We start from the raw sequence: 15807 nt of genomic DNA on the forward strand, positions 1-15807 counted from the left end.
GGACTATAAATTAGTTTTTCGTCTAGAATTTCGATGTCTTTTTCAGTTACTGATACTTTTACCTGTGTCATGTATTTTTCTTTCATTGCCTTCAGCCTTAGCAGACTAATGTCCTTTTCGTTACTGAGCTCAGCATTCATTAATCTGTATCAGTATCATCACCTTCCTTGTACACTTGTCAGCTAGTTCGTATGGTAATTTTTATTAGTTGAATTTCGTTTGGAAACATTTACAAGAACCTTAAAAGCACAGATGGCAAATAAACAGATGCGAGGAAATGCATTCGATTGCATTTCGTACTCCGAGTCGAAACCTGTTTGATCTTGTCGCTATCATCCTCGTTTCTAAGTGCAGGCTAATACTCCTATAGTTATGACTAATAGACGTCAATCATCTACGGCTTTGCACCAAAGTGCTTCTAGACCCTCAGCTGAGGCGACATCGGCTTTTCATTGTTTCCCAACCGAAAAACTTTATGTTTTTGACTTCCAGTAATCCCTCTAACCCTTTGCCCAGCAGCTCCAGAATACTATGACACGTTCTTAGAAATGATCGGTTGCAGGGCGACTCTGAGGACGGCGGCGGTGGCTCCAACATCCTGGGTCTTGTCTCTGGCCTTCTGGGAGCCAGCTCAGGGGTGAGTACAGCGCGTTCAGACGGATACAGGTTCTTCCAGCAGCTACGCCAACACTTACTTTCAAGTACACGTCATACCATGTTACAGATGTGGTGTAGAAGCCCTAGTTACACCGATTAGAAAGAATAAATGCATATGTCTACTGTTTAAAGAGGCAGTAAAACAACTTAAACCGAAGCTGCCTCATCTGCCTTCCGATAAAAAATAGAATAAAAAAAAGAAAATAAAAAATGAAATAAACTTGTGGAAGGGAACTTGCATGCTGCCCTGCCAGACAGACTGACGTATCTGTACACTATTGACAGAAATAAAACCAGGGCTTGTACTGAATACTGACAAACAGCGCGAAACTAATATGAAGTGCCCCTACTTTTCACACACCTAGCTCAAATCGTGGGTAAGCTCTTGGCTGAAACAGAGAGAGAATGAGAGTATAAAAGTTTCATTAAATAGGAACACAATATACTGTACATTACCCTGTATTAAAAAAAGGAGGAGAATTCACCAGGAGTTATGAGGCAGCAGGTCGTTAGAAGAAAATGATTAAGCGAGAAATAATTCAAGAACAGGCTAAAAACTGAGTCTTACTGTTGTCCCGCGAAACAATTATTGATAAGAAAAATGAGTGAAGAGGAAAGGAGGGCAATGCTTGTAACAAGAATGCAGAATTCTTGAATGACAAGAAATCGCAGTTTGCGAATTACCATCAGGAGAATAATTTGAGTAAACCGAAAAATACAGTTCATACGTAGCCTATTATATTTAACATTTGCATGAACTCCAGGTTGCTAGCGTGTTACATTGTAAAAAAGCCAACAGTCCTCATGACCTCCGTGCGACGTACTTGTACAAACGATAAAGCCTGCGTAACATTGTAAATGAGTACTTCGGAGAGGAAATGTAAACAAAATAGAAAAGTAACATTTTTAATACACTTGTAGTCCACTACAACATTCATATTCAGATTCTGCTGAGTAGCAACTAAAACGTCTTACAAAGATCACATAATAATTGATTAGAGAAGACCGATGAATCCTGACAAAGAACTTCGTAAGAGTGATTTTGCTGTTACTTATCATAAGTACAGTGACTAATAGTGGCGCACAAAAATCAATAAAATCTTTGGTGCTGTGATTATGCGCCAGTTCGTCAAATTAGGTCGTTTCATGAAGATCCTCACTGTTGGAGGCTATCCTTAACAGCACAAATGACTGCTTGGTTAACAGAGAAGTAGGACATACTTTCAGCGTGGCTCCAGAAGCAGGACTAGTCGTGCTAAACGATGAAGACTGTAGAAGGTGGTCCAGTAAAGGAACTGAGAAGCACACTACTTCGAATTGAGCAACCCAAATGATTGCTCAGTTTCACAGTGTTTCTATAATCTCAGCTATCGACAGGTAGCCAGAGCTAAAGACCGTAGCTTCGTTTCTTGTCGCCGTGACCCATTTTCTGGAGACTTCCACCAACAGCTGACGTCATCGCATGACGGGTACAGGTGCTATGCAGAGATATTTCAGAATCTTAGCTTCACCTTCTGATGTAACGCACGACAAAACCTGTAACATTTATTACGTCAGGGAAGTCTTAAACAATACAGTGAAAAGGTTGCTGTTGAAGCGGGATTACTTTCTCTGTTCAGTTAAACTGTCACGGAAATTAACTGCAAACTTACTTGGTTTTGATGTTTTAAGCCAATGTCCTCTTATATTTTGTTGAGAAACGTGATGTCAGTGTACAGAAGGTGGGTAAGGTTTTCGTTCAGGGGGAAAGTATCAAATATTAAACAAAAGATCTCAATGTTTCCTGGGATGAGATATTAAGGTTGCCACTGACGTTGGCTCAAGTAGCAAGATATTTGTTATGTGCCCGAAGATTACGGTCTACACCCGACTCCGTGTTGTCTGCCTCAAAAGGCGAACGTCAAAGTTTCGGCGTGGGATGGAGTTCTCTTAAAGTAGCGTTATTATTTTCGTACTCTCTACATTCAGATGTCTTGTATAGTGTGGTGATTGGAAAGGAAAACGATGTGGAAAATTAAAAACGCATAACAAATGTTCAATACAAAAGTAACTTCAGTATCAAAACCAGTGATTTAGCGCTTTGGCTCAGTAACCACTTGCCAATCACACAAAGAAAGTTAGGTAGAAGTTTAGCCGTTATTAGTAGCTGAATAGCACCGGGAGATGTTTCACCGTAGATTGTCGCTCTAATGTGAAAGGAATCTCTCACTAGTTCCAGGAACTAGGCGTGATGAACAGCATTTCGACCAGAGGGTTGCTGCCATCTTTCGGCCCTCAATGTGAGCATTCACAGTGACTCGAGATACCTACGGCTCAATAAGCGAGTCCCTCCTGCGTCTCCTGCCATCGGAGACATAATCACAGAATCTTCCGTCCCTTCCAACACTTTGTCAACTAAATAATAAAGGACTGATCTCGCACCGTCGAGCTCCTGCTTTACAATCAGAATCTTGTTTCCCGAATAATGTATTCACTTTGCAGCAGAGTGTGCGTTGATATGAAACTTCACAGGCAAATGCTGTAACCACTGAGCTTTGGTAGCTTAGTCCGAAGAGCCCTTAACCGCGAATAGCAAAGGTCCCGAGTTCTACTGTCGGTCCGACAAACAGTTTCAGTCTGTCAGAAAGTTTCAGAATCTTTAGTGTGTTAAGATACGGTAAATTTGGGCAAAGAGTCTTCCCTTTTGCAGCATCAGAGTCCCCTTAGCCTAACATAGAAAGTAAGTGTTGACGAAGTTGAAAGATGTGCACAGTGCCTTGTTGTTGTGTCTGCAGGGTGACAGCAGCGGAGGCGGCTCTGGAGCGGGTTCTGGTAGCTTCCTGTCCAGCCTGTTCGGCAGCAGCTCTGGAGGCGGCGTGGCCCAAGCTGGGCCCCCTCCAGCTCCAGGAACGGTACGTGCAATATCATTTCACTCCACTCACGTTATGGCCGAGAGCCTTAACTGGAACATCTGCGACTTCGTTAGTACCCTGACTGAGAGGGGGACGAAAACAAGGCACAGTTATTTGAAAAACCGCCTTCGCATTCCAACCCACTAACACACGCCTGTGCGGCGGCGCTAGATTCGGGGTAGTCGGTTCAAATCCTGGTGGTGGAAGAAAGTTTCACCACAAATATCTGGCCGTCAAAGGAGAAGAGGTGATAGTATAAAGTTGCTGATCACCAAACGCTCGGTCAAAGTTCTATATCGAATTCCAAATTTCTCTGCAGTGTCCTTTGCAGTGAGGAAATGTGATATTGTTGATTCGGATGGAACCTTAGAGCCTTGTCGTCCCCTTGGTTCACATGGATAGATTATGTGCCGGCAGTGAGTTCTACTCTCTGTCTTTCCTCATCATACAACACAAACATGACGCCACACTACACATACACGTACCGTATCTCGCATCAATCATACATCGTATGAGAAGCAGCCATTGTGTCCTGAAGAAAAAAATCATTTACGATCATGTGGCCAAACAAGCCCTATGGATCTCCCAGCCTACAATATCATTCGATTGATTACGTCGTATCTCAAGAATCCCAATCCCATGAAGACAAATGGCATTATACGTGATATCTACAAGTCCTTAAGTCTAATTCTCCATGAATGTAAAACGATAATTACAATTCTCGAAAATCGCATCGAGCAGAATGTTGAAGCTATACTCTCAGAGGATCAGTTTGGATTCCAAAAAACAGGGGTAGAGAAGTAATGCTATCTTTGAAATTAACTGTAGAGGAATAAGAGGAATGGAATCTAAGAACATATATAGCTTTCACAGACACAGATAAAGCTGTTGATAATGTCAAATGGAACAAAATATTTCGTCTGGAAAACGACGGAATAGACTACAAAGATCGAAGAATAACATGGAACTTTACAAAAATGCGAGAGCTGTTGACGGAAGACAAACTAAGAAGTGCTGATACGGAAAGGTAGTCGACATTATTATGCATTATCAGCCATTGTTTTTAGTCCATGTATAAAGGAGGCACTTAGGAATCAGAGAAGCCTCACACACAGGAGTACAAATACATGACCAAAGAATAGAAATGTGATAATGTAGCTTTCCTAACTGAAAGTGCTGCAGATTTTGAAGCCATGACGGATATAATATGAAAATGAAGGAAATATTATGAAAGGATGTAACATGAAAAGGAAGGAAGGGTAAGGATATAATATGAAGGGTATAATATGAAAATAAATAAGTCCAAAACAGAAATGACCGCATGTGGTAAAGAAGAGGAAGCCAAAGTCCGAATATGGGCTGGTAACAAACTACTTGAGGGAGTTAATTTACTGAATTATTTAGGAACTAAGATCAGTAACAACGCAAAGAGTAATACAGAAGTCATATGCAGAACTGCTACATCAAAAACTGTACCCATGAAGAATACGAAGGTCTCTGAAAAGCACCCGTCTTGAAAACAAGAAAAGCTTTACTTAGAACTATTTTTGGAGTGTGGCATGTTGGGACTGCGAAAATGAGACTTTGAGGGCTGAGGAAGAGAAGAAATTAAAATCTTTCGAGATGTTATGTTGCAGAAGAACGCTCAAAATAGAGAGGACTGACATGGTTACAAAGGAAAGCGTCGTCAAAAGAATGGGTGAGAACGAAAACCGCTGCAAATCAATTGACAGGAGTCGAACTTAATGACCATCTAATGACACATGAAGAACTCCTGAACACTAGGTCTACTTCGGAGAGAAGGGTGCGAGATCGCTATCCACCTCCATCATCGTTAGCTCATCTTGCCACTATTTTTCAGGAAGAAAGTTTTACTATTCCTTTGAAAACCATACAGGGCCTGTTTTTATGCATTCCGAGAAGACTGGAAACTGTTTTGAATGGCCTCTTCCAACACCGGATCAGGCATGGTATTGATTTGCGTTTCCTTATTTTTGTTCACTCCGTGTAAGTTAATTACACTTAAGACACAACAACTCGTGAAGCGAGGATGTCAATTGGGGAGAAGAACGAATATTTTTTTTCCGAAAGATAACTTAATACGTCAGTATCAGCGAGCCTACACTGTGTTACCACTTTAATGTGTTTTACCACCAAACAGCTTATAACGCAGCGTAATCTCACATATTTACTCTGTCCACCATAAATCGACGTCTTTTACTCTCACAAAATTTTACTTGGTTCTAAACACAATAGTAGTGTCCATTACACTGTGTGAAACTGAAACTTAAGAATTCTGATGTTAATTGGATTCGTCATCATTATCTTACCATTAAATGAATCCAGTCTCGTTCGTATTAAGCCTAAGGATTAACAACAGGACTACTATAAAAAGATAACAAAGACGACGCAAATCACAGCTTGAGAATGTATCGTTTACAAAGCTTTTGCCGCTGCTTTCCTCAGGGTACGAAGAGTGCCAAGAAGCAACGAGCGAGGTTTGTTTAGTATTAACCATTCCACAGCAAATATACTGTGAAGATTCTTCTTCTAGATAATTTACGGAAAAATTTCATTGTAATTACTGTTGTTAGGAAAGCCTCTTTCATTTTTTAAGTTACGATTTTTCTGCCAGTGTGACATTCAGTAATAGCAAATAAAATACAATTATCTTTCTCAATTCCACAACATAAAAGCTGATATACAAAATGGTTTTAGGAATCCAGAAAGCCTACACATGGTTTTATATTGCATAACTGTTTTTTAAGCCCCAATACCTACAAGAGAACAGGTAGTTAAATCGAAATTTTTACGGCGTGCGGTAAATGTTGGACTTTGACAGATTAGAAACATTCACATGCTGCTGCCGTTGATATAACATTTGTTACTTTCATTGCGTAACCTTTACCTGGCTTCGCGTAAGGTTGTGATCATTTTGAACCTTTCATCTTTACCTTTTAGCTAGTATTATACTGTCCCCATATCTTCGATTCTAGTGGTACTCTTTTCATGTCTACATATCTATTACACACAGCAATCCTCAAGATCGTTTAGATATTGTAATTTTTGTCTCCATATCCAGTTTTCCTCGTTACTGTTAGTTCTGGTAGCATTTTAACTGTTCTTCATTTGTTAGCAAATACCTCATTGAGGATATATTCTGTGGTAGGGGGTTATGTCTTCCCTATATTATTGTAATACCTCTTTATTTAGCGCTTCAACTATCTACTTAATTTTCAATGTAACTGTCTAAAACGTATTTTAAAAGTTACCCGCCTTTCTTCTGTTTTTACTATACTTCACGTTTAATTAGCACGTAATAGTGTAATCATTTTGTCCAAATGTCTCCCCAGTTCCCCAGTTTCTTCTTAGTACTTGGTTGCACTGCAGCAGTTATGTTGTATGGAGACTTTTACTCGTACTAAAGGCTGCGTCTCATATCTGTACGTACAGTTAAAAATGCTTCATAAATATCAGAATTATTTCACATAATTATTGTAAATTGACAACACAAAGTTCCCACATAGTGATTACTCTGTCTTTTCACTACCTTGCTTTGCTTTCTATTTGCTGCATTTACCCTCGACGGAAATCGTGTACCCAGCACATTGAACATTTATTCGACAATTCTAAATGTTTTTTAGTTTTAGTCACAAAACTACGCTGCCTGCGTATCTTGCACTTTACCTCTTTTCTGGACATTTATTTCATTTTCTTAGCTGCTTCTTTATCTGTGTTAAGGACAAGAGACCAATCTGTTCTGCAGTTTTCTTCACAGAAATTTTGTCATTTTTTATATGTTATTGTTATAGTTCATAAAAAATTTCTGAAGTTATTTCATACAGCTCAGTGGGGTGAAAGATATGTGTTGTGTCTTCAATAAATCATGGTCTTCATGGCGGAACAGACTGATGCCTTATATCTAAGTGCGGTGGCTGTGAATGATAGCTACTAAAGGAGGCACCACAATTGCCCTCGGTCGGAATTTTCTCCACCGCGAGCTAAGAGTAGCGACTGTGGAGAAAGGCGAGCCCAGTGTAAGTCGAGCCACTCGTTCCGGCGTGGACGGCCGCGCTGTCACAGTTTAAGAGAGCCACTTATGTCGAAGCGAGAGGACTTTCCGTATTGTGAGTCGGCCTTCACTGTGCTTCGGACTCAATCCACGGCGGTCGCTGCCTCCGGGAGAAAGTAGATTAGACGTTTTCTCGCGGCAATGCGACCGTTGCCAGCTTTCCGCTTTGAACTCAATATCGACTATTGCCCAGAGCCACAGCTGTAGAGTAAAGTCCATCCTTGTGTAGTGGAGGCACTATAACGTGGAGGTTTTAACAGGAGGAGGGGGGGGGGAATTATAGGGTTGGACAAAACACCGGTAAAGATCTGGCATGAACTGCCTCGTTTACCGTGACATCCTCAAGCTCAGCGAACATTTGCGCCTTGGCCGTTACCGAATGATTTGGGTACTCAGCTTCACCTTGCGTTGTTAATTCTTTACTTTATGATATTGGAATGAGTGAAGAGACTAATCCTGCACCATCGTATCGAGTTGGGATTATGCAACCCTTCCTCCCATGAGACCAAAAGGCACCGGCTATGCCTGTGATGGTGCGTCATTTCTGCTGTCGCTGAAGCACAAATCACAGAAGCAGACTGCCAGCTCTGTGAGAAGGAGGCGGACATTGGTCTCCTACACCACTCATCTCCTCTCAGGCTGTCAAAAGTTCTCGTTTGTGTACGTTTGTGTCTGACTGACATATTAAAGCGTGAGGCTTATAATTGACGTCGTTGTTGTGGTCATCGGACGGTACACTGATTCCAAGCAGTACTCCACGCTAATTTGTACAGTGCTAGTCTCTCCAGCTCTGCGTAACTACTGTATTCTAAAAAGGTGTGCAAAATTTAAGGAGGAAAGTAAATTTTATCAAGTAACATATGCCAATGTCACTAGGACATAACACAGCTGCTATAGTACAGCATAATATAGTATACCATAGTATAGTATAGTATATGAGGTATCAGAAAGGAATACGCAGTGAGAAAAACAGAAATGATACTTTTATTGAAATACCACAATCACACTGAAATTGGTACCCCTGGACATCACAAATGGCGGCACATGATTCTTAATAGGGCGTGTGCTCACTACAGGGAGCAGTGCATGCTTCGCATCGTCGTTCCATGCTGGCCACAGAGTTGCAGGGAGTTTTGTGGTAAGTATTTCGGAGAAATTTTTTCAGAAATGACTCTTGAACTCGATAAGGGATTTTCCGGTGAATTTGGGATGAACACTACAATAAACCAGACATCCCAGAAAACATTTAAAACCAAAGAAACGGATGTTTGAAATTATCGAAGAGGACTAAAGCCACAAATGATTTCCTTCTACACTCCCATCCAACGAAAGTCATGGTATTCAGCTCGAAAGCCCTCGATATCTACGCGATATTAAACTCTATTTTAATCAAAACATGTCCAGTCTCACTAGAGTCGCCTGCTGCAATCTGTCAACGAAATGTGACATGTGACAATCAAAGCAGTTGCATTTTTGCGAGAAAGCAGGAACAGGCTGCATATATATGGAAAAAAGAAGGGCTTGATATTTTTTGTCAACGATTATTCTTGCAACCGTAGAGGTGACGAGGTTACTGGAGGTCAAAGATGCATTTTAAATTTAGTTCTTAGCGATCGCATTGGCCACGGGGAGAGAGTATTCGACTATCGCGGATTCCCTCTTTAATAACTCGCTCAAAAACTAATGCAGACGTTGCGTGTAGAAATTTACTACCGACGAAAGTGGCCCTCAAACTTGCTCATGCGCACCGAGCAGGAAGAGAGCAGAGAAAGATATGCGGAGAAAGTTTGTGAAATCACTTTTGAAAGGGGACGTGTCGCTACGGCTGTTAAACCTCTCGTCAGTCTACATCTTGTGTATCAAATGCGAAATCAAGTATGGGCTACCTCTGCTTTCATATCTCTGTCCATCGGTCAACGTTTTCGATTCGTAGCAAATTCCTTCACTTTGTGACAAGAGTTCCAGGTTCTTGATATTATTGTTTCTCACGTTCTTTCTTAACAAAGAAGTTCAAGTAATACGTAAGACAAGATACAGTTTTCTTAAGGGAAAAACCAGTCTCAGATGTACAAACATATCGTGGAAAGTAAGACATCTCGCTAAGCACCTGATTGCCGTCACTGCATATTTGGTAAGATTTACTTAAGAATGCCCCCCCATTGGTGTGTTGTAATATAGAAGTCTGAATGATTCATACCTTAAGGAAACATTAGTCAGAACTGATAAACAGTTATTTTATGATATTGTCGTAGCCCTCTATGACTATACGACACTGAAAAAATAGAGAAATTCGTTTACTACTGGTCTCACCTACTGACGGAATTGCATTTGGTGTGTGTGTGTGTGTGTGTGTGTGTGTGTGTGTGTGTGTGTATTTTTTCTTGTTGTTGTTAATTACATTGTATCAATTTTTTAACCATGTAATCGGTGAATACGGTTTGTAACATTTATTGTGATACTGATTTCAGTACGACGACCTGATCGGTAGGGGTATCAGCGGCTACGACCCCGTCTATGTCCTGAGCAACTCCGTGTCTGGAGCACTTAGGGTAAGTAAGGCCCTTACACTGTAATTCATCTCTCTCATGTGCAGAGGTAGTGTTGAAACTCAAACGGACAGTCAAAGAATGAAATGAGGATTTTAGAAAGGACAGGCTGGGAGTGAAGTGTCCGAGTAGACAGGTACACAGAATTAACTAACCTAGGACGCTGAGGCAGTTGTATGGAAAGAGTATTCTGTTGATACTGACTGCAATATAATTCGTTGACAGGACGTTTTTGTTCTAGTTCCTATTTGCGAGGTTTTACTCGAAAATAAATATTCAAGTCAATATTTGGTGCTTAACGCAACTGTAAAACAAAAATGCACGAAATGATGTAGGAGGTCTAACAATGTGGATCCCAGAAGTATGGTGGCTGCTGTCCCAGACTCTAGATGCCACCCAGGGAAAATATGATACCTGTGCAGTATTGTTATCACTTCAAAGGAACAATGTACAGAAATGTACTGTTCTGGAAATGTTTCCACCTTTAAAGGTTCTCCTCCTACAAAACCAGAGCATATGTAACGTTACTTTCTTCACTTCAATTTTGATAAACATATTTTATAGATTCTCTTCTCAATTTATATTAACTGTCACTGACCAAAGTGCAGTTTATAAAGAGACTTGTGGGGAAAGTAGGATTAGATTCCAGCTCTGAAAGAAACTTCACAATTTTTGAACAGAAAAAATTAAATGAACATGATGATAAAAAATCAGTAGTCTGGAGATATTGTATTTTGTTTTCCCATTATAGTAAAGTGACATAATCATGTGCTTGATATTATTTACTATTGGAGATAAAAGCATGTTCGACTTCCCTAATTGTCCAAGGGTCACATTAAAATTTATGTTCTGTGGTTCAGATAGTGATGCAAATGAATTTTATTTTTGTATTGGAAAAGTTTTGTGTAAAGGAAAAAAAATATTATAGGAACTTAATTTAGTAGGACCATGTACCAAATAAGTAAAAACTGTACTCTTTCCAAAACACATTTAACTGTTATAAAAATCTATAATATCTTTGCTATGAGCGATATATTTTATAAATAGACAGAAACTTGATACATATGTTAGAGAAAAAATGTCAGATGTGGGTAACGGAAGCCGAATCGTCCAAAATTTTGTTGATAGTCAACGGTCGGAAATACACCGTTAAGCAGCTATGACCATAAAACAACAGCAAGTCAGTGATGAGGGCGTGAAAATGTACGCATTGTAACATGCCCCAGCTAATAGCTTGTGACGTTGGTGTTACATGCTACTATGCATTATTAATTCATTTTCTGATTGCTATGTCGTAGTTATTTTAGTGAAATTACAACCATTCTGTGTTTGTAAAGACATCCTTACACTCCATGTTGGTATGGTGTGTCGCTAGAAACGTCTCTGTGGCCTCTTCTATGAATCTCATCAGGTGAACAACACCTCCTTTGGGGCTATGGGCAGCTTTCACAGGAGTCAGGTTGTGATTTGCTCCGCGCCTTTTGAAAGCTGGCTGGTGCCTGCACTCCTTGCGGTCAATGAAAGTCACAGCCACCCTACAGTCCCCAGTGAATAACTGAGTATGCATTTTTGCCTTTCTGCGTGAATATCGCGAATATCTGAAAGCAAAACACTGTGGCACCATCCAATCAGCATGGGACGGTCAGTTGCATTCGCTCTAAAAATCTGGTTCAGCCAGTAGAATTGCATCACTCTAGACAGCGCCCTTGTTGTGGATGGCTAGCCCATCGTGAAGACGCGGGTCTTAAAATGAGCGTCTTGTTAACAAAAGGAGAGAAGTTACGTGTGTTATGTGAGTGCAGGCTTTCTCGGCGAATTTCGTATAGCATGAAGTCTTCACGGGTTGTCAGCCGAGTAGCGTCGTCGTCTCGTCAGGCGAAGATGAAGATGATGGAGGCGCATTCCATCGAAACGTTGCTACGAGACGACGACGCTACTCGGCTGACAACCCTTGAAGACTTCATATAAGTTACATGTATTTTCCCCTGCTTTTTCATGAATTCAATCATAATTTCAACCGTCACGTTGCCAACAGCATAGAGTCGTCCCCTACATTCAGAGTTTTAGAAACGTGGAACTGGGAAGGAGCAAGAACGTTAGAGAATGGCAGATGGCTAGTTTCTGGAGAGAGACTCAAGAGGGATGACATCCTAGTGACTGCCTGGTGCTGTTTGGCAGACTTTGTGGTCCTTAGGAAATGTAAGTTCAGAATCTGCGGTAGTATGATTCTTATGCTGAACAGCTCCCTTATTGCTGTTTTTCTAAAACGCAGGTCGAGTTGGAAATTTCATTTATTGTAAACTGTAATTTTACAGTCATTAACTTCGAATCTGTTAGATCCATGCAGTCTTACAGGTGAATTTTGGTACCTTACACAGCGTTAGCGCCGTTCTTGTTGCGTTTAGTTGAATATTCTGATAAATTTGATCTTTGTCAATTTGTTGTTAATTTCATGAAGCGTATGAAGCTAATAAACTCCTGTTATACACAACCTTGAGTAAAATTTCAACACACTTTAACTCGTCAGACAACTTTTCCTGATTAGGCGACCCACTAAAAATAAAAATAAGCTGTTGCACAGCCAACTGGTTAACTTCACTGCTTCGGCGCTGTACTTGCGGTCATTGTTCAAGTATAATTTACTCATTATTTTGTGAAAGCAATGAGCATTGCAGTCGCTCTTCTGGTGGCAGTGCGACTTAGTTTTACCTGTTGCTCTGTGACAGCAACGAGCGTTACACTCGCTCGTCTTGAATTGCTACAGTTTGGTTGTTAACTAGGGTGAGTTCATTCCACTTCCCTTAGAAGTATAAGTTGGTCGTGAGATGGCATTAATTCATAATTTAACTACAAAATGAGGAAATTTGAACCTGTTATGCTATAGAGTGCGGTTACTAATTAAACGAGCTGTACAAAATGTTTCAGTTGAACGGTCAATGCCAGGCAAACTTTAAATTAGTATCCATGGCTGGTTAAACCTGTTTAAATTTTGCTAATGCATGGAGAGCATGAATGAACTTTCAATCTAAAAGAAGCAACTTAGTCAGACATAACCACGCTGTTAGACACATCGAAACACTTTCGCTTATCGGACAGACTTCAACGTACCCGTCACTAATTGGCTGTCGTTTCATGCCTGCACCTATGGCTATGAGGAACAGATTGTGATTCGACGTCCTCTAGCCCTTTTTGACGTTATCAAATTTTCTTTCTTCATCCTGCATTAGATTGTCGATTAGAATCATCTCGTTAACTTGATAGTGTAGGGACCTCAATGTAGCCACAGTGATACACCTATTTACTAATGTCATAGAATCTCTGAAGAAGTAATTGTCCCATTAATGGCGTTCGGTTAGTTATACTGTTTGTGGCCCTTAACCTTTCGTGAGTCCCATATGCCCTTCTCTTCTTATTTCAGGCAAAGTTTTCGGTCTTCAAGACTCTCGTGTCGAACCTGTTGGGCGGACTGCTGGGCGGTATCGGCGGTTCGAGCAGCGGAGGCGGCGGCGGCGGTGGCGGTGGTGCTGGCGCCAGCGCTGGAGCAAGTATCGGCGGGTCTGCAGGGGGCGCAGGCGCCACCGCCGGAGGCAGCATCTCTCTGGACGGTGGCGGCTACCCCTAAGCAGGAGGATTCCTCAGGGCTGCACAAAACGCGCCGTCACGTCGCCATTGGAATCTTGCCTTGACATTCTACAAAATTCACTGATCACCAACAACTCGCACGGCCCTTTAGACATTATTCCGTACCACAGTTTCACCTATCACCATCATGCACTGCTTTATACCCTCGTACTTGTTTTAATTGAAATTCATCTCTTCTACAGACTGGCTAAATCACACCAAACGCATTTATTTCCTTTAGTTCATCACATTCAGCTTTCAATGGTCAAAATCTATTCCTCATTTGCAGAAAAGAGTGTTTACACTACAAATCGAATCATTTTTACAATAATCTACTGTTCATGAACATACTGTTTATCAGTTGTTTAATATTAGCTATAAAATAGCTTTTCTGTTAAAATTTTCTATCTCTATGTCATGCTTATCTTCATACAGGCGCTTATCTACAGACGTCTGGATGGGCTGAAGACTTCCCATTTGAAGTCGAATTCATACCTTTCGTTATTTATGTTACCATTTATTCTAGCCCTGAATATCTCACATAAATCTCAACTAAATCATAGGTTTGTTTTATTGACTTGAAAACAATTTGTTTGGGCCACTAAGGGTTTATCTGTCACTGTGAGGTATTTTTCTTTTCACAAAAGATTATTAGTGTCCCCTGTTTGACAAAGGATAAGCTCTAAACTAATGTCACTCATGTTAAAACAAATTGATGTTAGTGATGCATTAGCATGTATGTTTGTAGCACACTCTATACACCTCCATATTCAAGAAGTCTGTGCACAGATGATATGTTTCATGTATTGAGTGTTGGTCTGTTAACTTGCTGCTCACTAGTTTCTTACTAAAAGCAAGTTTTTCGCATACAAATCACTTTCTTGGTTCTAACAGACCGACACTTGATTTTTGAATAACTGCGCATGACTCTAAAACATATTGCTCAGTGATTAACTGGCACAGTATGTGATAATCTCGTTCCCTTTGTATAATAGAATCATATTTTTGTATGATATTGTAAGATATTTTTTGACATTTTTTTCATGTACTGAATTCTATGATTTTCCATGTAAGTGTATGTCTTTATATTTGCAGACTAGTACCATTCGGTTTTTTAGAGACAGGTTTTCTATAAATTTTAATGTGAGTTACCTGAAGGGATTCACTGTTGTTATTAACAAACTCTGAAAACATATCGCTTACTTGTGAGAGATGCAGACTTAAGATTTGTATTAAAACTCATAAAGTGTCAATAAATGTAAATTGTGATATTATCTCCCTTATTTCATTTATACCATATAGTACTTTGCATGAATCTAAAAAAATAATGATTTTCATCTGACTACTGGTTCCTAAATCTGCCCTATATCTGAGATACATACATAAATCTTATTGAATGTATACACATCAAATTATTGCAATTAACCTAAAAATCGATATTTCAATGTACTTCTTTATAACATAAAGTTTGTCACTGAATTTATAACTGAAAATTTCTAAAATTGAGTTTTTTTATTTGTAAGTAATGTACATACTTCCATGGCGAATGTGGTAAAGAAATAGAGTGCTGAAGGATTAATGAAATTCACAAAACTGTAATTTACAGATGTTAAGTCACCAACAGTACATAGTGCCAAATCAACATGTTTTCCATTACTCTATAGAGTTAAAGTAAATAGATTGTTCCATTTTAATCACATAAAAAACAATGATAGTCGATACATTTCAGCAACATTGTGAAGTACAGTTTGAAATGGGGATAGACTATGAAACAGTCTACAATAATATAAATTTCTATACTAGCGGAGTACAACACTATACAGGGAAAATTCGGTGCCAGCTAGTGGAAAATGCAAAATGGCGTTGCTAGTTTCGTAAAATAAATCATAGCTCTTGCTCCTGTCAAGGTGATGAACATCCAGAAACGGATGACTCATTACCTTTTAATGATGCATCACTATAAAGCAAGAAGGAAAAGAAAATATGTCAACATTCTTCAAGCCAGTCTCATCCCAGTAAT

At 39.9% G+C, this 15807-nt stretch overlaps 1 protein-coding gene across 1 annotated transcript in view; it reads left to right on the top strand.

The window, feature by feature from the left end:
• The window catches only part of LOC124788977 (loricrin-like), a 127740-nt gene extending 112715 nt beyond the window's left edge, over window positions 1-15025 (top strand). Inside the window, exons 7-10 of the mRNA XM_047256266.1 lie at window positions 563-637; window positions 3432-3548; window positions 10089-10169; window positions 13585-15025. Coding sequence (XP_047112222.1) covers window positions 563-637; window positions 3432-3548; window positions 10089-10169; window positions 13585-13788 — 477 coding nt within the window. The 3' untranslated portion in view covers window positions 13789-15025. The remainder of the gene's footprint in view (window positions 1-562; window positions 638-3431; window positions 3549-10088; window positions 10170-13584) is intronic.
• The last annotated feature ends 782 nt before the right edge of the window (window positions 15026-15807 follow it).

This window comes from Schistocerca piceifrons, chromosome 3 (assembly GCF_021461385.2).
Source record: "Schistocerca piceifrons isolate TAMUIC-IGC-003096 chromosome 3, iqSchPice1.1, whole genome shotgun sequence".
In the NCBI taxonomy this organism is placed as follows: Eukaryota; Metazoa; Arthropoda; class Insecta; order Orthoptera; family Acrididae; genus Schistocerca; species Schistocerca piceifrons.